Source organism: Carassius auratus, chromosome 8, assembly GCF_003368295.1.
Source record: "Carassius auratus strain Wakin chromosome 8, ASM336829v1, whole genome shotgun sequence".
In the NCBI taxonomy this organism is placed as follows: Eukaryota; Metazoa; Chordata; class Actinopteri; order Cypriniformes; family Cyprinidae; genus Carassius; species Carassius auratus.
The window spans coordinates 17,224,089-17,248,984 of record NC_039250.1 but is presented as its reverse complement, the minus strand read 5'-3'; the positions used below and the strand labels follow the sequence as shown (position 1 = coordinate 17,248,984).

General features: G+C 36.8%; 1 protein-coding gene across 1 annotated transcript in view; it reads left to right on the top strand.

Annotated features, from left to right (window-relative positions):
- Window positions 1-3,870: 3,870 nt before the first annotated feature.
- pebp4 (phosphatidylethanolamine binding protein 4) overlaps window positions 3,871-24,896 on the top strand; it is a 104,444-nt gene continuing 83,418 nt past the window's right edge. The window contains 3 exon segments of the mRNA XM_026269954.1: window positions 3,871-4,025; window positions 4,220-4,331; window positions 4,992-5,118. Of these exon segments, the coding sequence (XP_026125739.1) occupies window positions 4,231-4,331; window positions 4,992-5,118 (228 nt within the window). The 5' untranslated portion in view covers window positions 3,871-4,025; window positions 4,220-4,230.

Genomic DNA, 24,896 nt, shown 5'->3' with positions numbered 1-24,896 from the left:
TACTTCTGCTTCATAAGCTGGATGACATCAGTCTGCCACCCATAACACACTATTTGAAATGTTCCCAGCTTTCGGATGAGTTTCACAGGCAGGCCTGTGACAATCCCACGATGCATCGCTGCATGCCACATTTAAGTAGTTAAGTAGAGGGTTTCCTACAGTACACCTGCTATATTTCAGCATCCCATACCTGAGGGACACTTCAGGGTATTTTCATATACCTAGTAGTCACTTAGGAAAAGGTATTTATATGGCTATTCCAATACTATAAAGAAAAACAATGGAAAATTGAACAATGCAATGCAAGGCAGTATTTATGGTGCGTTAGCTCACCATACATATAAACACCTTGCCATTTGAATGTTTCTGATCTAGCACATGCGATAGTTGTAGAAGTGAATAGCACCTTAAATATACAGTAGAATGGCTTATTATAAGGAAATACAGTAGTTTTATAGTACCAGATTGAGCTTTAGACTGAATAAAGGTATAATATAAATCACCCCATGTAGAGTAAAAAGCATTCTGCCATGCATTTTCCACCAGTTGTAAACAAATCAATATAAGAGAATGTTTTTTTTTTGTTTGTTTCTGCTTTAATAAATCAGATTAAGAGCTGATCTGCATGTGCAAGGAACGCTGGCAGCGAGGGGATGTTGAGGAATATTGTTTCATTTAGAAACCCATAAATATATGCTGAGCTTTGAATGTAGATCTAGAACAATACAGATTGAGTTCCTTCTGTTAGAAAATACATGATGGACTGTTAATCTTTCAGTGGGACGAGTGAAGATTTGTTCCTATCTTACTAAGCATTTGTAATAGCCCTCAGGAACATTCTTACTCTTGTCATTGACTTAAAGATGAAGTGTGATGAGGTTTTATCCTAAAGAGTTACAAGAAATTAAAAGGCGATTTGGAAATGAATGGTTTTAAGGAATGCTCGGTTTCTGTAAAATACAAGAAATGTTTGATCGGTGTACATTTCACAGACAATTGCATCAGCCTGTTATTATATGATACATACAAAAATGTTCTACTTGTGTTGACTTTTTAGTTACCATTATAGAACATTTACAGTTATGTAACACTTTTATATAAAGCAAAATAGAAGTGATGAATATGAATGTATTGAAATATGACAGGTATCAGTTTGATTGTACACATTTTGATCTTCCCAGAATTTATTACTCCGATGTTGCTCTTTCAGAGTTCAAATTTAATGAATTTCTGTTGCATTTACTGTATCAAATGTCCTAGCATTCCATATGAGAGATTAAACAAATGAGACGGTTGTTAACGTGATAACAATATGTGCTCAAATTTGCTGATAATTTGACTCCAAGATTTAGAAGAGCTTGTTTCTGCATCAGAACAGATTTGGCGAAATTTACAATTATATCAGTGGCTCACCAATGGATCTTCTGCAGTGAATGGGTGCCGTCAGTATGAGATTCCACGCAGCTGATAAAAACATCACTGCAATTTACACCACTCCAGTCCATCAGTTAATGTTTTGTGAAGTCAAAAGCTGTGTGTTTGTAAGAAACAAATCCATCATTAAGGCGTTATGAAATTTATGATTTTTTTTTATTGAAACATTAAGGTATTATTGAAAAAAGGCCCTCTCCTGTCATCCTCTCATATTCGAATCCACCCACATGTTTGTTTTGGACTATTTTGGCTTGTAAACAGTGATCTGTGCATATTTCACTCCTGATTCAGACGAGATTACTTTTTCACTGAAAAAATTAATATTATGGACAGATCACTCATTTTAGCTGGAAACAGTGGTTTAGACTTGAAACATCTTGATGATGTTTTTTTTTTTTTCTTACAATCATGCAGTTTTTTCCTTCATAAGATGTAAACTAAAGGACTGGAGTGGTGTGGATTGCTTGTGAATTATTGTGATGTTTTTTATCAGCTGTTTGGACTCTTGGCTCCCATTCACTGCAGAGGATCCATTGGCGAGCAAGTGATGCAATGCTACATTTCCCCAAATCTGATGAAGAAACAAACGGATGAGTAAATATTCAACAAGTTCATTTTTGGGCGAACTATTACTTTGAGCATTCAGTCTCATTCAGAGATCTAATTTGTGATTTTTATCTCTTATGAGATACATTTGAATAAGCCACGATTCACCTAGTAAAGATTGTAGAAACTCTGTGAGCAAAATAAGTCAAACTAATCCTGTGGCTGTACATCAGATTGAAGCAAGTTACTCAGAGCCTTGTGTTCCCAATCTGTTGCTGCAGAGAAGATACCCTAAGCCTTAATGTAAAGTACACAAGCAGAAACGTTGATGGTATTCACTGTTTGTATTTGAAATGTAATGAATCCTTTATGTATTATATGTGTTATACAGCAAATAGGTGCATATTGTGTAAAATCTGTGTCATATTGTTTGATGGTTATTCAGCTAGTCTAGCCCATTGTAACCATGCTATTTTCTTTGTATTGTCTCTGTGTTATGTGAATGTGTTATAATACATTGCCTTTCATACAGTAGCTGATGATATAGATTGCTAAATCCAATCTCCTTGAATAAGTGTGGGAATCAAATGAGACAAATAGACAATATGGAATAGTATGATAAAAATATATTTACCCAAAAGAAAAATGGTAAACCTTTCAAATGCTGTGTGCAAACAGGCTAAAGTTTGTTATAGGAATGGTAAAAAAAAAAAAAAAAAAAGATTTGTGCACGTGCTACACAATATACAGCATACAGTGCCCTCCTAAGTAATCATGCACTTCCAAGCAGTTTCAGCCACTGAAGCATGTCTACTATTTTATTTAACTCTCAGATAGGATACTTAATCGGGGATTAAAGCAGAAGAATATACAATATGTAAGAAAATAATATAATTCAATCATTAAAAATAATTGCTTTTAAGTCCTATAGGAGCCCATTTTAATAAGCTCTTGGTCTTGGCCATCACTGCAAAGAAGCACAAACCAAGTGTCAGCAGCACCACAACATGTTGTTTTTGCTGCACAATTACAATAATGTAGGGCCAGTGCAGCAAAGAAGCCATGCAAGCCTTGAAATCAAACGACTGAAAGCAAAACTTGAATGTTTTCTCAGAATCTAGAAGCCTGATGTTGACCATTTGCCTACATGGCATGATTTCCATGAGCTGGTATTGGGAAGGGGCCTAGGGGGAGTTTGTATTTTCAGGAAACCTGTAGCATGTGTTCTTGAAATGTGTAAATAGTGTTTAATAAACTCAAACTAGCAGTTTGCATTTGTGTGGTTTTATTTATTTATTTATTTATTTTTGTATAAAACCTGCCCCCTTTTCACTTCCATTCGTTTGCACTGCTATTAGTAGTGGACTTTAGATGCATCAATCAATTTTTATGTGTTGTTGGTGCAGCAGTGCATCAAGTAGTTTTTTTTTTTTCATCCCCATCTGTTTAGTTTAGTTTTAAGCATAGAGTAAAATTTATTCGTAATTCATTTTAATTTCAGCCTACCTACATAAAGGCTAAACCTTGCTTATTGCATCAGTTTAGATCAGATTAGATTAGACGAGGCTCAAGTGAAATAAATTAATTGAAGTCTAAATCCATTCTCAATGTCACTGTGTATAATGCCCAACAGATCACCCTTCAATAAATGAAAAGTATCGGCTCAGAGTCGTCCAACCGATTCGTGAACGATTTCACTTTCGTTTTTAGTGGCCTATATCTTAATTAAAGCAGGAACAACTACATGTTACCATGTGGCACTAGTACATGCAATAAAAAAAAGAAAAGAAAAAAAAAAACACTTGACGCACCGCCACACCAACAACAAACAAAACTTGACTGACGCATGTATAGACCACTAAAGTCTCTGCTAATAGAAGTGCAAACCAATAGAAATGAAGATGGGGCGGGTTCTAATGTGTTTCCCGAATTAACTTTGTAACGTAATAGTATTAGCTTACTATTTTAGTCGACAGCTAAAGACTGTTTGGAGGTTTATATCACAAAGTCAGCTACTAATATCGAGGATTTGTCAAGAATTTCAGGTACAGTAGCCTAAATGATATTGAAACAATGAAAGTTATCAAAAACTTTGGAATGTCAACAAACAAACAGAATATGATATAACCAAGTCTAGATTCCTTCAAACATAAATGCCTAAAATTACACACGCATAATGTGACAGAGGGTGCAGAAATAGCTATTTACTCTCACCCATATTTCTCTGTCTCTGTTTAAGGCTCGGTGGAAATGCGTTTATTTTACACGTCGTTTGTTTTGTGCGTCCTCTACATGAGCACATCATCCACCTGTGATGAGCTCCTGTCTTCAGAAGATGCTGAGTTCTGCAAGTAAGACTTCATAATGTTGTCATTCTCTCCTGGGAGACTTTTGACCAATATTCAAATCTGTAGGATAGTATTTGTACTTGTTACCAGACAGCATTGATAGAAAAATATTTATCTGGGCCAGGCCAAAATGTTTATTAGTTTGATATATTGGTCTGCTTAGGTACTTAGTCTTTTCCTTTAGTCAATATGATCAAGAACACCCTGAATGATTCCTTAAAATACTGTAAAAAATTAAAAAAAACGAATGAAATCTCTTAAGTAGGTATTTTATCCTGCTGAGATCAGTTCATTAAAAATCCAGCAGGAGTCCAATACAAACAGTCTTTTAGCGTTCCTTTAGGAGTTTTGGACCAGGGTTAATATCCAAACCATATTTCCTTAAATGAGCTGATTTCAGAAGTCTGGCTTGTAGGCCGGTGTGGGATGTGTAGGACTCCCTCGGAGCACTGAGTCATGGATGCTGAAGCAGCCGGTCCCACTCAAAACCCACAGAGCAAGCCTTACAAATCAAACTACTTACTCACTAGTTCAACTTTCAGTGCAGACATGGGCTATTCACATATTAGTTTTTCACAACCTGTCATAAGAATCAATAACTGTTCACTGAATATGGTGTACTAGGCAGGTTCACTTATTTGTACCTGCATTTGTGCTGATTAGGGGGAAATTAAAGGTGATTTAACCGGATCTGGTCGTTGACAAATGCATGACCGTCCCTCAGAAGATCAGAGAGAAGATCAGTCAGGAGTGGGGTCCACCTCAAGTACAGCTTCCAAGTGCTGATGAGGTAAGAGAACGACTCCATAGCATCATGACCTCTTACTAACTCTGTCAACTAGTGTTCAATGGTCCTCTGCCAGGCTAGAATGTGTCATAGTATAAACTTGGTGAAGTATGTGCTATTTTTAGATGTTATAATACTTTCTCGTGCTACCGTTTAACTGTAAGGAAGCCATTTTTAGGTTGAAATATACAGAAATGCTGGCTCAATGGCAATGACACATTTTAGTTGTAAATGCATCATGTTTCAGTCAAAATAGAACGGTTTTTAATGCTAATTAGATGGTTGGTTTCCGATTTAATTGTCTATTTAATTTATGTTTTACCTTTATGTGAAGTTATATTTTGTATTGTGTTATTTTGGTCGGTTGTTCCTCTATTATGTCTCCAGAAGATGGCGCAAGTGCTCCATAACTAAGGAATATGTTTGCTGAAATGAATTCATGTTATAGACACAAACCTGTTTTTGAGTATGACATAGAAATGTCCTGGATATCTTTACTGACCTTATGTGATCCGGTTTGATGCCTTAAAGTTTGACTTCAGCCGTGTTTAAGGTATTGAAGGTGATCCAGAGATTTATTTTTTAATTAAAGTCTGTATATCAGTGCTTCCAGGGAGTGTGTGTGTATATGTATATATATATATATATATATATATATATATATATATATATATATATATATAGAGAGAGAGAGAGAGAGAGAGAGAGAGAGAGAGAGAGAGAGAGAGAGAGAGAGAGAGAGATGTAAATACATATAAATATTTTCTAAATATATACTGCATGTGGTTTACTTACAGTATATATATACATAATAACTGTTCACAGCACACATATATTATGTAAACAACTCTTTTTGGATGTGATTAATTGCGATCCATTTAGACAACACTTATATACCACAGCACTTATATAAAAAAAGATATAATATATAAAATATATATATATATATATATATATATATATATATATATATATATATATATATATATATCAGCATTATTACAGTGAGCTTTTGGCTTGTCCTTATATCCTTCACCACAACTTTAAAATAGCTTTTCTTTCAAAATCAATGTATTGAAATCGATCATATTTAATTAAACTAATGTTATAGTAATGAGAAGAAGAAAATGTATAACGATGATGATGATGATGATAAGTGTATGGATCTTTATCTTTAGACATTTACATTTAAGACTTTAAGACTTTCGGATTGCTCTTTAAAAGTACTTTAGTTGTTGACTAAGTTGTCTTTTCAAGGCAATGCTTTTAGATAAGGTAAGAGACAAAGAGGCCATCAATATGACTGAAGAGCCGTTGGACAGCTGCTGCTGTATATCTGGCAAAGGTTGTCTATCTCGGTAGATTGGTGTATTTGAGTGTAGAGCAGCGATGCTGTGCCAATCATTCTGCTAAACTTGAAATAGAATCAACTGTGGCGGAGAAACGCAGCAAAGTACCATGCCGTATCTGTAAATTGGAAAGCCACTTCAATTTTAGGAGCTGGTTTATAAATTCCATAGCTAAGCAGTCTGGCTGGAGGATGATCTATCGCCCTCACGTCTCCCAAACCCCAACTGATGTATGGTCGTATTATCTATTATGCTGTCCTACATGATTCTCTTTTATTGCTGGACTTGGTGTCAGACAGCAAAACGGATTACACGTGAGATCAAATCAATACCAACTTTATTTACCGGCCTTTCAAACGTAATTCCCCCTTTTGTGGCCCTGCTTCTGATAAAAACATATGGTAGCTGGAGGTCTGCGCTGGGAATATGAGCAGGCTTTTCGGGGAGCGTACGTGTCAGTGCTCGTTCTGCGGGTCGCTGTCTCTCCCCCGCCCCCTTGACCCTGCCAATCGACACTTCATCAGCACGGAAATGAGAGGCCAAGTGGCGACGCAGCGGTCACTGGTTGTCGCTTTACCCCCGCGGTGACACCCACCTCATTACCCTGCTGAAGGCATGCTGGGTAATTGAAACAGAGTGGAATGGGCAGCGGTCCAGCACGTCTGCCTCTCGATGGGCTTTCATTACCCAAAACAAAAGCTAAGGGTCACGCTAAACAACAGATTTCCCTCCGTCAGCCTTCAAAGTAATGACTCAACCCTCAGCTTGACTTGAACTTGATTTCACTCGAGCAGCCATAATGCTTTAGTGCCACCGCCGTCCAAATGTCTCCAGGAGTCATAACGCTTTCATCAGAGTAATGTGTTGGAGTGAATGTTTTGTCATTTGCATACGGTAGGGATAACTGCCTATGAAATCTCAAATGCGGTGCAAACTGCTCGGCCATGCCATTGCACACTAAGAAATGTATGTCTAGCTCTGTCGTTATCAAGTGCTCGTTATTTATTAATCTCAGGCCATTACAAGGAAAATTGCATCTTTGTCTGGCACTTTCGGATGCCGTGTTAAAAACAGTTCGTTTACAGTAATGGTTGATGAACTTGGCACATCTTGTTTTTCTTAATAATGATTTACTATTTTATAATGATCTAGCATGCATGTTTTTCGTCATGTTAAATCTGCAGTCATAAATCAATTAATAAGATGCTGGCTTTGGTAAAGGGATGCAAATTCTCATGTCACTTTGTTAGTCTTTAGACACAAATTAAGATATTTTTAATAAAACCTTGAGCCATTTTGTCCCTCCGTTGAATGACCAGAACATGATGCTTTAGAGAGTGAGATTGTGCAAGAAAATCGATCGTATCTCTTCAGAAGAGATGGATTACAATATCTTTATGAACTTTTTGAAGCATTGAAATTTTGGTGGATTGAACCATCAGTGGAGGGACAGGAATCTCTGAAGTTTCATTAAACCTTTATTTGTGTTTCAAAGATGAACAACATGAGGGTGAGCAATGATAACAGAATATTGCATTTTTAGGTGAACTTTATTTAGGTGAACTGACCTTATTAGGACCAGTTTAACAGGCATTAGTTCTTGTACAAAAATGTCTTGATGAAGGAACTGAAATGCCAGTGTGCTTTTTAAATGCATTTACTCTCTTAAATGCATGGATTTCATAAATGGTCTTTTATAAATGGGATTTATTATGTATGGAATATTCTTTGGTTTCTCTTGTAATGAGACCACATGTTCTCAGTTTGGAGAACAGACTATTGGCAGCATTCTGTGTACCAACACTTGTGTTGTAACGCTTGTGCCATTTTCCAGACCCACAAATATCCTCGATTCATGTACATCATCAAAATGATTTCTTATCTATGAAAACGAGGCTTTGAGGGATGGAAGTACAGTGTGTTCAGATTGCTGTTTAACCACATAATAAATGTTTAGAAGATGAAACGTCTTTCTTAAACAATCAGTAGACATAAACTGCATAAAACAGTCGATAGAAATGATATGTTCAGTAGGACCCCATTATATATGGTGATTTTCATTGTAAAGATGGCGTCCAGCCTGATTAAAGTCTACATTTATGATATGATTTGAAGATTTCATATGAACTTGAAAAAAAATTGCTATATTGATAGTCAATAACTATTATAGGCTTTGATTGATAACCAGTGTGATGGCCAATATTATATATTTATACAGTTTTGTCCAAAATGAATGTTCACATTAAAGCCCCCCAGAATGAATAATTTCACATGAGATGAGTCAGGTTTTGAAGAAAAGATTTTAATGGTGTATCCAGACACAATTAACCTGTTTTCACTGAGCAAGTAATACCTGTGCACCTTGATAAAATCACAGCCAGTCAAAACACATGTGATGTTCAGTGCACAGGTATGAAAAGTGTGATTTTTGGACCAATGATATTTCAAGCACAAAGCCACATTAATAGAATCCAAGTAATTTAAAATAATCTCCTGTTGCTTCCTGCCGCAACTTCTTCTGTGCTCAGATTGTTTCCAAATTAGAAAAGTTCCTAAAGTGAGGTTTTGAAGCAAATCCGTTTAGAAGAACCATGCGGGGTTCCCTTTCAGTAAACAGTGTTTGTCATTAGAAGAATCCTTTTTTCATTCCACAAGTCTTTTTAAGAGTGTATGTTACCTGCTTATATATAGCTATTTGAGTTGGAAATAATCCCCGATGCTATTCCTGACTAATATAACTTATAAGGTCATTGATTTAGCACGCGTTCTTACTTTAAAGCACCTGTGAGGCTGCGTTTGGCATCGAGCAGCCTGCGATTTATTTAAACGTCTGCATAATCTTGTATTCTGGATGAAGGTGCGATCTGGCCCGTGTTGTTTGCTGATCGAGAAGTATTTTCGTGTAGTTTTCAGAACTTCTCAACCCCATCCCCTTTTCCCCGAGCTCTTATCGGGTGGTATTCTGGGACGTGACTTATTCCTCAAAAATCACGTTAACTTTTTAGGCCGTCACCCCCTGCAGCTGTCGAAAGTCTCTTTGGCATAGGAAAGCAGCGCCTGTGGTTCATATGGGGACTTCTACTGTTTTATTCGGTGCTTAAGAGAGATGAGCATGAGGTTTCTAAACCATTACAGTGATTAGAAAGCGCCTGGATGTGATCTCCTGAGCTAGCTTACTGCGCCTCTAATATCTCTTTTTCTCCCGCTCTCTCTGAGAGAGTGATTTTGTACGCTGTGCTTAAAACCGTGCATGGGGGCGTCGAGAGAGGATTTCAATGTGAACCATCCCTCCCTACTTCCTGCTTTTTTTGGCTTATTTCGGCGAAGCTCTCTGTTCTTTTCTTTTAGCTGCCTGTAATGACGACAGGGGCGGCATCTTCATCGCTAAGCCTGGCAGTGCCCACGGCTGCTAGTCGTCTCAGCGCAGCGCTGCCCACTCACCCACGCTAGCCTTGGCACCAGCGCGCCATAGCAGCGTGCTATCCGACATCCGAAGGTGGGGTTCCTTTCCGGAAGACCCTGAGTGTCTTTCCCTGGGAAAACCCACTCGTCCACCCATGCAGGATTCCTGAAAGGTCTTTCGCTTTGGGCCTCTTGAAAGATGGAGGAAGAGAGGGGGTTTGGAGTTTGCTTTTTATACTCGCAGTGGGCGAGCCGCTTTAATTCGTCTGTCTTTGAGAAGAAGGGCTGGAAATAATTCATAAAAATTCATATTAACTGCTTTAAGTGCAGTTTTTAGTAATACATTGCAATTTCAGCATGAACCACATTTTAACAGGTTGTTACTAGAGATGTTACCTGAATGGGGGGGGGGGGGGTTAATTGCACATTTAAAAATAGATGCAATGATTTGACCATTTTCTTAAACATTACCTGTGAAAAGCACTCAAATATAATTAATCTTTTAGAATAAGTTTTTTTAGAAGGCTTTATATGTCTATACTCTGTGTGTGTGTGTGTGTGTATAGAACATATGTTTATCACTGGCCTACAGCTCTAGTTATCATACTTGGAGTGTTTTTTTTTAGTGCACAAAATGTGATGTAATGTACACATATAAATTTAATTTTATGGACAATGAATGAGCCTTTTATTTCATTTCCCATAATGCACGAAGCAGGCGTACAAGATTGAAACTAGCTGAAACCAAATTGAAATGTGGTCTTAAATGGCCCAATATAATATATAAGATACTATTATTTTATTATATTAGATTATTATATAATTTTACTGTATTATGTTTAATTATTATTTTCTTTTTAAAAAGTTGTTTTAATGAACTAAGCAAAAATTGTGCTTTTATAAAATAAAATTCTATTTTAAATAAAGAGAAAATATGATTACTATTTGACCACTATTTTTTTATTATACATTAAAAATATAAATGAATTAATGTAACTTTTTAAGAGAAACTCCAAATAAATGTGATGGCCAGTGATCAGCATTTTCACTACATGGAGGAGACCAGCTTTGACATTTTTGGTAACTTATTGTTTTACTACTGTAGAACAAATGATCTGCAGAAGGTGTGACTGAGTTCTGAGGTGAGCTCTTTAAATCAGGGATTTCTGCATCAGATTTCTTGCATTTCTGGGTGTGGCCAATTCTGTGAAATTGATTTTCTGTTCACTGGAATGGAGCCAGTTCTCAAATTCTCCGTTTTGCCAAACCCTGTTACTAGACGAGATCCACTGCATGAATGAAAGAAGGTCACCACTGTCTGTTTAATAGTAAATCTGCCATAACCAGGTGGGTGCCTCGGCCGTGCAGGATTACAGACTCTCATTCAGGATAAACACCAGGTTTCTCTCTTTCTCCCCAGTGGATCTGTTTGTCATGATAACAAGCATATTGCTTTGACACTGGACCTCATTTATACAGTCATCATCAGGCGCTCTTACACAATGCGTATGAATCACACCGGGGATCTGACACTGCCAACATCTGCTGCTACTCTTTACTAGAGGCGAAGGATTGATATGAATATTCAGTTGAATGCTGAGAGAGGCAATAAGCCACATAATCCTGGTTTCCACACAATCAGATGATTTACATGTTGTGTAAGGGCTCTGTATGGCAGATTCTATACAGATTCTATAGTGAGCTTCAGGAAGCCGATGAGGCCACAGGAGCTTGTGAACTTTGACCTTGTAGACGTTATATATCTCCATCTTCACGTCTTGTACTTAAATTGTTAAACCTGTTTTGTTTTACCTTGCTTCATTTTTTCTAGATTTTTTCGATTTCTTTCAATTCTGTAAAAACTGAAAACCTGTTGTTGTAGGATTATGATACATTTTAGAAAAGGGTTTGATGAATTCAATATTCCACAAACATTTCATATTATATCTAGTTTACTAATCACTTTATTAATGTTGTGTTTTGTTGATTAAGTGACTTGGTCAGATGTTATTTCTTCCATTAGAAACACAAGATGCTCTTCGGAGAACATGAGCATCAGCAGCATCATCATCATTGAGTTCATTGAGTGCTGCTGTTATTAAATCAAAACCCAAGTGTACCAAATAACATTTTATTGCTATTATTATTATTATTTAACCTTGTGCGGCCCTCATTTGGGAGTCACACTCAGGGTCTTCATGGTCATAAGTGACCGGACACCTAAAATGTAACTTTTTTGCCCCCCAGTAAAATCAGTGGAATATATTTTTATTCAATAATATTTTTTCTTTTTTCTTTTGTATTTTGAGAAAATTTTAAGGTATTAATTCATATTTATGCAATAATTAGGCCTTTCAAATACATTTTTTTTGAAGATTTTTTAGCGCCACCTGGTCAGAGCAAAGAAAGAAAAACATGTAAGTGCATGGTGCAACCACTTATTACCAGTATAGGAATCTATAGAGAGGCTTGTGAATTCCCTTATTGTTTTTAGACATAATTGCTTACTCATATTTAGTAGTGGACTTGAATATATATTAATACATTCTAAAGAGTACTTTTTGTAAATATAAATATTTTTTTATATTTCTTCTGTTATAAATAATGATTTCATGCATTATTTGCATTAAAGTTTTTGCATTATGATTGCAATCAAACCTGAACATATTGTTCAGTGGCACAGAGCTCCTGCAAAAAAATAAAAAATAAGAATCCTCAGAATGGTGCAAAGGACCAAGTCTGAGTTTCTAAGTGCACTGACAAACCCAAGAGGCAGCGCTTGCTTCTCATCGCTGTTTTACAGACAGCAGGTCATATGTGTGTGTGTGTGTGTGCGCGTACTTGTCTACCTATCCAACAGGGGACCATGGTGTCGTTACACACTCACCAACAGGGGACCTCAGAGCTAAGAGGGGACATTTTTCAGGTCTGCGCGCGCGCGTGTGTGTGTGTGTGTGTGTATGTGATTATTTAGAGTGTCATACCTTCACTGCTGTTAGATTTTCTCTGCATTATGACTGAATTATTGAATGGATTTCACATTCTCAAAACTTTGCTCTGTGTTACAGACACAGTAGTTCATAGGTGTCTATGTGTAAGTATGTGTGTGTGTGTGTGTTTGTGTGTGTGTGTGTGCATCTGTGTGTGATTGGATGTGTCAATATCACACTCTTGACGTTTTATAGTGTCATCCCTTCACTGCTGTGCACTTTTTTTCAGTTTTGTGATCGATTTGTAGATTGTGTACACAAATATTCTCTGAATTGTTGTATTTTTGTCTATTTCCCATTCATTTCCTATGGACGGTCATTTTTGACCGAAGACCCTGAGTGTTACTATTTTTGTTACGCCCACTTAGACTGTTCGAATCATGCCCTCAATTTTTTTGTGTGTTCACACCCCAAATGCCATGAAGGTCACCGCATTTCATATCATTCCGATGAAGCTGTGATTTTTAACATTTCAAAACGTAAAATATTCCGGTCAGAAATGACCGAAGACCGCACAAGGGTTAAATCACGCATAAAGTTGTTCATACAATCAGTATACATTTATGCTGATTATAACAATGTAAAATAAATAAATGTATACAAGTTTAATTAATTAATTAATTAGATTGCATCAAAATAAAAGCTTTTTACAAGTAGTCTCAAATATAAACACGCTAAACGCATGATCAATATTTTTCACTGATTTACTCGTCAGGTTGTGTTGCTTGCATTACTTAAAAAAAAAAAAAAAAAAAAAAAAAACAACTAATGATGATAATAATAAAAAAGTTGCCTGACGACCAAATCAGCATATTAGAATGGCACTGAAGACTTGAGTTATTATAATGACAATTCAGACTGACAGGAATAAATTACATTTAAAAATATATTACAGTATCATAATCATATTTAAAGTAATAATAAAAACTGTACGTTCGATCGAATAAATGCAGCCTTGATAAACATAAAAAACTTTTTTTAAAAACGTTAAAAATGTAATTTTTGCAAACGTGAGTGAGTGGATTATTTCTTAATTGGTATGTAACTGCATTAAGTCACACCTCAGCTGTATTTCTATTTGACTGTATTTACTCATTCTTCTCATTTAAACAATGCATCTTTATTAAGATCCTTCATAATGGCATGCCTCTTCACCTTCATTTAAAAATGCGCTTTACATCAAACCTAGACCTCAGCAGAGAGAAAAGACAAACAGAGAGAAGTGAGAAGAGAAGGTATGGGAGCCGCATTCGGAAAAGATGGAATTAGATCGACTTACACCATTAATCTCTCGTTTGTCACTTACAAATCTCATTAAAGTCGAGATTCTACTTTGTGCCTCTTCCCTACATTGACAGATATTTTAAAGTTCAAAGATGCAATAATCCATCAGGCTCGGGAATATGCCTTTGCCGCAGAGGATGCCAGGATAAACATACAGAAATTAAATTTCTATTTATACGAAGCCTGGAAACCGCCGAGCGTTTGCCGGAGAATTGATGCTGCACGGAGCATCGGAGGCCAGGCTCAAGCAGCTGAAGTAATTAGCCGAACACTTGCGTAAACTAGATGGTGGATCATATCTGGCAGAACCGGGACAAAATGTCACTCGGCTGCAAGCTGTTTAGAGGGATCTGCCCAATCCCATTTGAGGAGTTCTGCGTGTAAAGGCAAGCCTGCCACAAATATGTAATGCCATCTTTTAATGTGAATTGTGAGCTGATATTGTTGCAGGCTGATGTTGCCGGGTGTCTGTTTGAGTGGGTGTCTCGTTCGCTTGGGTGCAAAGACTGTGACATGCCGTTACAGTGCATTTGATGCCCTGCATGCTGTGCCTTTTCAACAAAAGGTTGAAGTCATGTTGCCTTTTCGGATTCAGGGCCTTCTTGTCACTTTCGCTTAGAGAGGACAGGAAATGGTGCGAGGAAGATGGATCGGGAAATGACGTGAGCCGAAGTCGCACCCGCATTAGCGTGCTGGACGATGCGTGCTAACCGATGTGCTGTTACCTTGCTTAATGATCATCGGCGAGCGAGTTTAAAACTTCTGAGCTCTTCAAAAACTACTCTTCCCTCAGAACTCCAAAGTTTAGGATTTGCATTCATTTTACAGGAATTAAATGCATGTGTTTTTGAAGATTCGCCACCCCCTCCCTGTGTGTCTGGCCCGGCCCACTGATTCACCTGGTCCTAAAAGAGCCCCGGGGCCTTCTACAAACTTTCACTGTCTTCCCGCCGTCCCCCTTTTCTCTTGGCAAATATTGTTTCCACAGATAAACACGAGAGGCTTGGCAGATCCTTGGTTCTGTGGGAACTGTGAGAAAGAAGGGACAGTGTGTATTTAATGAGCCGCGTGTAATCTTCTTTTCTGTGAGACCTCATTCATTTCAAAGTCACTTGCAACTTTCTATCAAACTTTCGCAACTTCTGAAATTTGATTTAACAAACATTTGTGTTGTATGTCCTTTTTACTCAATGCAACTAGAATGGAGTGAAATGAAGAAATGGGGCATGATGCAGACTGAACTGGAACTCAAACGCATGGGGCTCGTGCACAGCACAACTGCTTTGTTTCTGGAATCAGTGATTATTCGCATCAGTGTTCAGATCAGAGTGTGGCCCTTGTTTCAAAGTGTTTAGGAAATGTTTACTTTTAAATAAATTTAACTCATTTAATTAAATGAATGAAACCTAAAGTGCAAAAGATACAATATTACAAAGATTTGTGTGTGTGTGTGTGTGTGTGTGTAGGTGTAGCTTTATATAATAAATCTGCAAAAAAAAAAGTCTCATTGGAGCTTGTTCCTTCCTTTCCACTTTCTTCTTTTCCATGTTGTTCCTTTTTACTTAATTCTTACCTTTTCTACTTCCACTCCACTTTCTACATTCCTTCATTCTTCTTTCCTTGCTTCCTTTAGTCCTTCCGTCCTATCTTCCTATCCACTTACTTCCTTTTCACTTCCAATCCACTTTCTTAATTTATTTTCCCTTCCTTCCATCCTTCCTTCCTTCTCAATATTTCCATTACACTTTCTTCATTCCTCCTTTTCCCATTTTTTTCAACTGTATTCCTTCAACTTTCAACTTCAATTCCATTTTTATTACCGTACTATTTAATTTTGTTTTACACTTTCTTTCCACTTCTTAATTTCCACTTCCTTTCCACTTGACTCCTGGCTTCCTTCCTTCTCAATATTTCCATTACACTTTCTTCATTACTTCTTTTCCTATTTCTTTCAACTGCATTCTTTCCAACTTCAATTCCATTTTTTCTTCCGGACTTCCATTTTATTTTATTTCTATCTTCTTTTACACTTTCTTTCCACTTCTCTCTCTCTCTCTCCTTCCTTCCTTCCTTCCTTCCTCTCTTATTTCTATTCCACTTTCCTCATTTCTTATTTTACTCTTTCAATTTCCTTGATTTCTTTAAGTTCTACTATGCCTACTTACATTTCACTTTATTTCTATCATGCTTTCACTTACTTTGTTCCTACTTCTGTTCCACTTCTTTTCTTCCTTCCTTCTTTCCCTTCCAATTTCTTTATTCCTTTCCTTGTCCTTTTTGTCTTTATTTCTTTCTGTCTTTCTTTCTCTCTGTCTTTCTTTCTTTCCAATTTCCTATATTTTCTCTTGTTCTTCAGCTTCTTTAGTACCTGCTGGGCATGTTGTTGTTGTTGTTGTTGATGTTGTTTTGTGGTCATTACGAGCTGAATCTGATTTTCATTGGCAGCCACCCAGCTGGTTAGATATTGTTTTCTTGATCAGAGCAAATATACTAGTAAGCGCATGGCACATATCACACTTGAACATAACTCACTTATGTTTCAGATTGTCGTGATATCGCCTCGTGTTCATCATAAGAAAAGTGAAGGGAATGTGAATGAAACAAATATGTTCATATGCTTCAGATTTTGGATCCCAGAAGCAAGCTGGAGAGATTCTCTTGATGGTTATATCTTTAATTGTGAAATTAACTGTGATTGATCTTGACTAGCTTTGTGCCTTGAAGAGAATGTGTTTGACGATAAGACTCAGCCGTCATCACGTCCCTGTCATGTCTCTGATCCTGCGCTTTGGAAGTAACGGAAATCTTATGCAAATCATTTCTTAATCCTTTTATGTTATTTTGTTCCATTTCTCTTTCATTTTTCACACTCGCATATTTTTGCTACGGCATCTGTACATTTTTAAGCAGTGTTCTAGCGAACTTTGGCCAGTTGCTGCAGCCGGCTGTCATTTCGTGTTCAGATTTCTTTCTCAAAAAATAAGTTGCATTCATTGCATCACCAAGAAAGCTCGCCTATAAAATCTTGATTTAACTATATCGTGAGAAACTCTCGTATAGCTGATGCAGGTGGAAGACCACATAAGTAGTTCAGAGCTCACCATCTTTAAAGCCACTTTGACAAAAGCTGAAGAAGACAACCAAGCCTAATTCAAGAAGAGAGCGTGCAGGAGATAGCAGATTGTGACCTATGTCTGCCGGTAGCTTTTTGTTGTCCTAAGGGTTGGTGTTTAAAAATAATAAGAAAGAAGTGGGACGGTCTTACATCCAAGAAGCTTAAAATGCAAAATCTCGAATAAGCCCAATTTTCCTCAGCCAATGGCATCACGTTTCGGAAGGGTTTTTGTGTTGATCATCCCCAACTGACTCGCGAATATTCAGCCCTCCCCTCGCAAAATAAAAACACTAGAGGTTTATGTGGCTTTTCAAAAAAATGTATCTAGACATTTATCCACTTTAATCTTCTTAACATATTAAAGTCATTTGCATTACCCTGAAGTGACTGAGGTTTTTCACCGCTTCTCTCCCCCACAATACACAAGGACTTGGAACACCATGTGGACATTTTGTCTGTGAAAAGAACACAAGTGGGCATAAGTCAACTTACTTCCTTGTGCATTTGCCTTATCCGGCTGGATGTTTTCTTTTTCTTTTATTTATCTACTATTGTATTGTCTTCTAAAGCGTTCGCCAACTGTTGCTCCATTTTTTTTTCTCTTTTGTTTATGTTTATCATGCATGAGGAAAAAATATATGTGATTATATTCACCATAGTGGACAGCTTCACTTGTATAAAATCCATACTTTATAATAAAAACGGTGCGTTATGTTTTTGCACTTGGAAGGATGTATTGACCAATCAGGAGTCAGGAATTGAATTGTTCATTTATATACATTTTCCATTAAAATCAGTTTCTAGCATGTTCATAGATTTAGACTCTGATCATAGTTTGATAAACACATTTGTGGTTTAACTGCAGGTCATGGTTAAGCTGTTCACATGGTAGAGATGGTGTTAACCTTTTCTATTCATTCAGGGAATCTTTAGTGACAGTAATAATATGTTCGTGAGGGCTCAGCGCTTTTGTGCTAACAGCTAAAAGGCCAGAGTCAATCTCAGTAAGCGTTCCAGTGTCTGCTTCGCTCAAACTGTTGCTTCAACTGTCGCCTAACTGACTACTTTAATATGGTGTTGCACTTTAGCTGTGTGTGTGTGTGTGTGTGTCTGTGTCTGTTTGTGTTTGGAGGACTTGGCTTGGTTGCAGAATACCCATAATTCTCCATAGATTAACATATTTAGAAAATACAGTACATGATGTTTGAGAATCACGGTTCGACTGTAATCTTAATGACTGCATCTTGCGACTTAATAAAGGATTCCTGACACTCACAGTCTCTCTCGCACTCTCTGCAGTTACATGAATCTGTGAGGTAAATTAGATCAGCTTTCTTTAATGATCTGGTACATTGTGTTTTTAAGGACAGCAGACACTTGTAGCCATGTAGAACTTGAAATGTCTAACAGGTCAATATCATTTGTTCAGTCACTGTAATGGAATAATGTAAGAGATAAAATGCCGTTTGTGATGCATTTTTAGTTATTCACTATAATTTTGATGTCCCTGTCAAAAAATATTATTATTGACTTATACTACTGTAGATAAATACCGTAAATAAAGACCAAAACTGTTAAAGTTTAAAATCATAATTCTTGATTTCATTTTATTGCACAATTAAAAAAGGGGTACATTTTATTTTCAGTATTTCCATATTAATGGCTGTTGTCATTACTGTTGTGCTCCTTGGTTTTTTGACTTGAGAAGCATTTTATTAGAAATATTGCAGGTATTTTTTCACCCCACAAAACATACAAAATGTGTTTCCTTTGCAATATTGCGTTAATAATCAGTTTTGTGCCTTTTCCTCATTATCACTTTATCTTATTGGTCAACTATAAAAGGCATGTCTGTAATGAAATTTTGCAGGAAGTGACATTATTATCAGGATTCCCAATGAATATGATGTCATTCTGTACAATAAGATCAACATTTCTAAAGAAGAAAAGAAAAAAAAAAGTAGTTTAAATGAACCGCACATTGACAGCTAACTGTCACACCTTCACACCAACTGATTTTCGATTCAGTTAATTTTCTTGCCATTGTATAACTAATCAAGTTCTAATTAAGTGGCTGAGCTTCTGGAAGTCTGCTGTATCCTTTTATAGGGATAATTCTTTATATTACACAGGAAAATCTATACCATAATTCCTCAAATAAAAGCCAGGGCCTTTATTTGCCTGAACTGCAGAAGGTAACAGGCTTTTATTTGAATCGGGCGATGACGCAAATCCGGTAAATCTGCAAACAGCAGCATACTTGATAACTTCAGTCACCTGACCATGGCTACTGCAGGACTCAGCTGATCGCTGATCGTGTGGAGCTCTCGTCTCTGAGATCGGCGAAACACATTTTTAAATATGTCTTTTATAAATAAACCACAGATTTGAGTTTTAAACACCTACATTCTCACCTGAAATACCTTTAAAATTACATTTCATGACACAATAACAGTAATATTTTGAAAATGATCCGAATAAATGGTGATTGAACTCAACCGTTGCTGCGTGAACTCAACCAATCAGGATGTTTAGCGCTCAAGTCCCGCCCCCGAAAGTTCCGGAACTTTGAAAAAGTACCACCTCGCCAGCAGGGACTTTCTGAGGGGCATTTTTTTTACCCGGAACTTTATTTAGATCCTGGTTCCTGCGGTGGAATCACACCAAGTACCAGGCCAAAGTCCCTAGTTCCTGGCTAAAGTTCCTGCGGTGAAAACGCGGCATTAGAAAGCCCCTAAACCAAGAACAACGTACTAGAACTACTATAGTGTTATGTATAGTGCTTTCTGTCTGCAAACTGGGTCTGTATTGTTAGAAATGGTACAGCAAAACTCAATCACCTGAATGCTTCTTTTTCACACAACTATAATGTGAAGAAATCAATTGCGAGTGAACGTAAGTGTACACTTTCCTCGATAACCCTCAGACACCCTTTCCCTGCCAAAAAAAGAGCTCTTAATTTGATTCCCAAGACTTTCTCTGTTTCGTGCAAATTCCCAAGTAAGAAAGAAAGAGGGAGAAGGAAAGAGAAAATAACTGGACGGTGTTCTGTGTGTGCAGGAATGTGGATTTCTCCCTTCCGTAAAATCCTAATTGTGCCTGGAAGGGCTGCTAGTATGTAGGGTATCTCAGCTCAGCTTGGCTCAACAGGATTTGTTCTTCTCCGTGTGTATGTTGAGTGTCTTCTTTCAGCGCGAGATGCGGATGTAACCCTTTCACAGTGTGAGGAGCCGAGCGCTTGTGTTTGCCGCTAGGCTGATTCCTGGCTCTCTGCTGTTTTGTGCCGAATGTATTCAAACTCTGCTTTTAAAAACACATTTTTACCCTGAGAAATGTGGCTGAGGTTATTGTCCCGTAACTTGCCTTGACAGAGAAGCAGATCCCAGATGCTTCAGAGAATGCAGAGAGTTTATGGACCTCAGGCATCTGTTGAGACCTTTCGAGAAGGATGAGAGAGAGCCGAGAAACATGAGATGAGGGAAAGCGGTCGCTCTGTCTATGGAGCGGCTTACTGGCTGCATCTATGTGTTCAGACAGCTACATTATTGACTTCGGGCTTTTGTTGGAAGCATTATGAGAATCTCAACACGAGACCCAACCAACAAATTCAAGGACTAAATGCACAGCTGCTTGGAGTCGTATATGTCTGGTTCACGTTGCCAATCAATAGGCATGTCCTCTTAAAGACCTGTAAAGTAATGGCCCTTTTTTGTCTATGTAAATCCCACTTAATCCGTTATCTGTCTGTGGCGCAAAAAGCGACACGTATGTCATGTTTATTTCACTCAGGTGGTCCAAAATGGGATTGTGGCTCTGAGCTGTTAGGCCATGATGGATGGGTTTATACATACAGGATATTGTGTACAGACATACAGCATAAAACAAAACAAACATCAAACAGCAGCGCATTTAAATGCAAGCTGTTCTCCAGATTGGTGTGATAAATCCAGAAATGTTACATTTACGTTACAGTGTCTTTTCCAGTCAGTTCAATATCAAGATTGATGAGTCTTTTGGATCTCATGGACCCCCTCTAGGCTATAGCCTACTAATTGTTCAGTGGAAAAAATATTTTACATGTATGACATTTGGAAAATAAACTCTAAAATAATCTCTTTGATTCTTAGTTAACGTTGTGACATTTTATGAGATCGTAGCAAAAATTATACTTCAATGAATGCTTTTGCATTCGCCAGAGAAACTTTGCATTTGCTCGTAAAACTTTTGTCAGGGACAGTTCTCTCACAAAAGTATTGCGTTCCCCTTAGAAACTTTGCAGTCGTACCAAACATTTACATTCCTCCAAGAAACTTCGCGTTTTCTTGCTAAGCATTTGCATTGTTTTGGTATTGCATTATTGCATTCCCTAATCAAACTTTCCTGTTTCTTTCAAAATATTTGCATTTTCTCACAAAACATTTGTGTTGTCCCAATAAACTTGTTTTCTTGCAAAACATTTGCAATCTCCCGCAAAAGTATTTAATTCCCTCATGAAACTTTGCATTTTCACACAAAACACTTACATTCTCTCATAAAAGAATCATGGTCCTCAAATGTTGTACTCTCTAGAAAATAATTAGCTTTTTTTTTTTTTTTTTTTTTTTTTTGCATTCCCCCAAGGAATGTTTTCTCACAAAACATTTGCATTCTCTTGCAAAAGGATTGCATTCCCCTAAAAAATGTAGCATCCTCTGGCATAAACTTTTGCCTCTTCTCACAAAAAGTATTGCAATGTGAACACAACATTGTTGAACTTTAAATTGTTCAGATGACCCCTTTTGAAAAGCTGGGACATTTGGACAAGTTTGAAGGAATACTTCAACAAAAGATAAGATCAACAAAACAAATGTTGTTAGAAGTATTTTTAGATATTCTATATTAGATATTCCTACTTTTTTAAATTGTATTAAATAATAATAATAATTGTGTAGCAAATTACACATTCAAGGCCCAGAAAGATAGTATAAATGCATCGATAAAAGTAGTTCCCAAACTTTTTTTTCACTGGGTCGCACTATGATCCAAGTGCAAGTGTCACGGGCTACACACACATATCATTTACAAATTACATCACCAATACAAAACAACCAGATTTATAATATTATAGCCTAAATATTATATCTAATCAATTACATTCATTGAAATAAATAAATAATTCTATTCATATTTTATTCTATTGTGAAATTTGGCTTGAAAGGGGTAACAGCACAATGAAGTTGCGATTTGTAAGTTGCACAGAAGCATGACTTGACGCGTGACATTGCAGAAAATGTGTGTTCACAAAATTTCCTCAAATGAGTGGCAGGGCAAACCTGAAAGTCCAGCACTCTCCTTCCTTCACTGCTTATACTGCGACTATAAACAAAATTGTCCATCCTGATGCTCTCCCTTTAAATCTGATTGAAACCATTATAATTGTCAACGTATGCACACTGTGATTGTGAATCAGTTCAATTCTATATTGAAGCACAAGATGCTAAAACTCTAAACTGCTGACAGTTAGGCTAGTAAATATTATTACTTGGTGAATAAGTTGTTTGTTGTAATTGTTACAGACAGGTCATAAACTAATGATCCATATTAGATCCCTTCTACTTAAATGTGAGAATTAAATATCCACAGTGTAAGGAGAGAGCTACCCTAAAGATAACAGACAGGTCCAGGAGGAGATATCCGTCCTGTGGTCTTGTAACCATGGGTGTGGTCACATGTGTCATCTTTATTTGTGGCTTGTTATCAGGGCTGAGGGCAAAGCTGTCGTCTTTACAGCAGTGAAAAGGACAAACCCTGCGACCAGAGAACCTGCACGAGTGCTGATAACACTCACTATTGTGACATCATTACCTCCAGACCACATGACGATATTTATATCCTCTTACCTACAACTTTTCCATTCTCTCTCTTCTCCAATCCTTCCTTTCTGTCTTTCTCCATGCCTTACAAACCTTTTTTTCCCTGCTCCTCCCACTTAATAATTATGATTTTTATTTCCTTCTCTTTTTCTGTGCAATCTAAACCCACAACTCTTGAGGTTAATTAAAGTAATTTCAGTTCAGTAGGATAAAATATAGTATACCTGCTGTCTATTAATGTTTCTTGGAGTTTTATGTTTTCAGCGTATTATAATGCACAGTGGAAAAATTGCTCTTTCATAGCACGCCAGGGGTTAATGAGATATAAGAGTTATATAAATCTAATTTAAAACACATTTTGCCATTTTGTGGATGCTTCCACATAGACTGCAAACATTCGCACACCAAACCAGTCCAACAAATCCTTGCAGTTTCACAAAGCGAAAACACTGGCCATCCAATAAGATTTGTGCTAGGGTCATGTGAAAAACCAGTGTAAACAAACATATTAATTTATAAATTTGAGAGACTGCACAACATTTTATAACCACAACTGACCTTGACTTATTATTATAAATCAGTTTATCTGACATTTTAATAGAATTACTGACCTTGAGACACCTTCATGAAGGTTTACAACATTTTTTTTTCTTAACAATTTGACTTTTAATTTGGCAGCCAAATAAATAAATATATAAGTAATAATAACAAGCAGTATTTGCTTATTTTTTCCCTATAAAATAGTATTAAAAGACTATGCCAAACTATGTATTTTTTCTTAAATTGTATTATTTACAAGTTTATTATAACAACAAGGCAGTTGTATCACTTCATTTCTCTCAAAGAAAAAAATCTATATATTTTTTTTTTTTAAATAAATCAAAAACATGCTAATCATAGTTTAACCTGTTACCTGTCACCCCGTCATACATCCTTTGAAACCCATTTTAAAATTAAACATTGCATTACCATGAAAATGGCACATCAAAGTCATGTTAAAAAAGGTTTTCTGTCATGAATTATAAAACATTTAGGTTTGGATCATGCACTTTCAAGTCTATGTTCAAAAATGTGAGTGACAGTTAACAGTTTAAGTGTGAAGTAAATGTACAGTTGCAATCAAAATTATTCAACCCCCTTGACCTGCAAGACATTTTCCTGTGGAGAACAACATTTTATGAAATAAATTCAACAAAGGCATCAGTAAAGTATTAGAGCAAGTTTGTTAATAACTTTTGAGTGATTCTGAGAATGGAACATTGATGAATCATGATAAAATTCAAATTGGCTCTAAACATTCATGTTCAAAATTATTCAACCCCCTTTGTGCAGAATCTTTTATTCTTTAAAATCACCAATAAACGCTGTCTGTAAGTGTTTAGCAGCTTTATAATCTTTGGTTTTCACATTGCCACTGCTTTCTTTAAATTTAACCAGATATTTGAAATGAGAATTAAGCCTGGAGACTGAACAGGTCACTCAAGTACATTCTATGACTGATCCCAGAACCAAGCAGTAGTAGATTTGGATGTGTACTTTGGGATGATTGTCCCGCAGGAAAGTCCATTGATCATCAGCTTCAGTTTTTGCACCAAAGGCATCACAATTCTTGTCAAAATGGCCTGACACTTCAATGAATCCATGATGTCCTTCATACAGTCATGATTTCCACTTCCTTCTACAGTAAAGAAACCCCATAACAGGACTGATCCACCTCCAAGTTTGGTGATGGAGATGGTGTTCTTCTGCTTATGAGCTTTGCCATTTTTTGCAGCAGACATACTGCTGA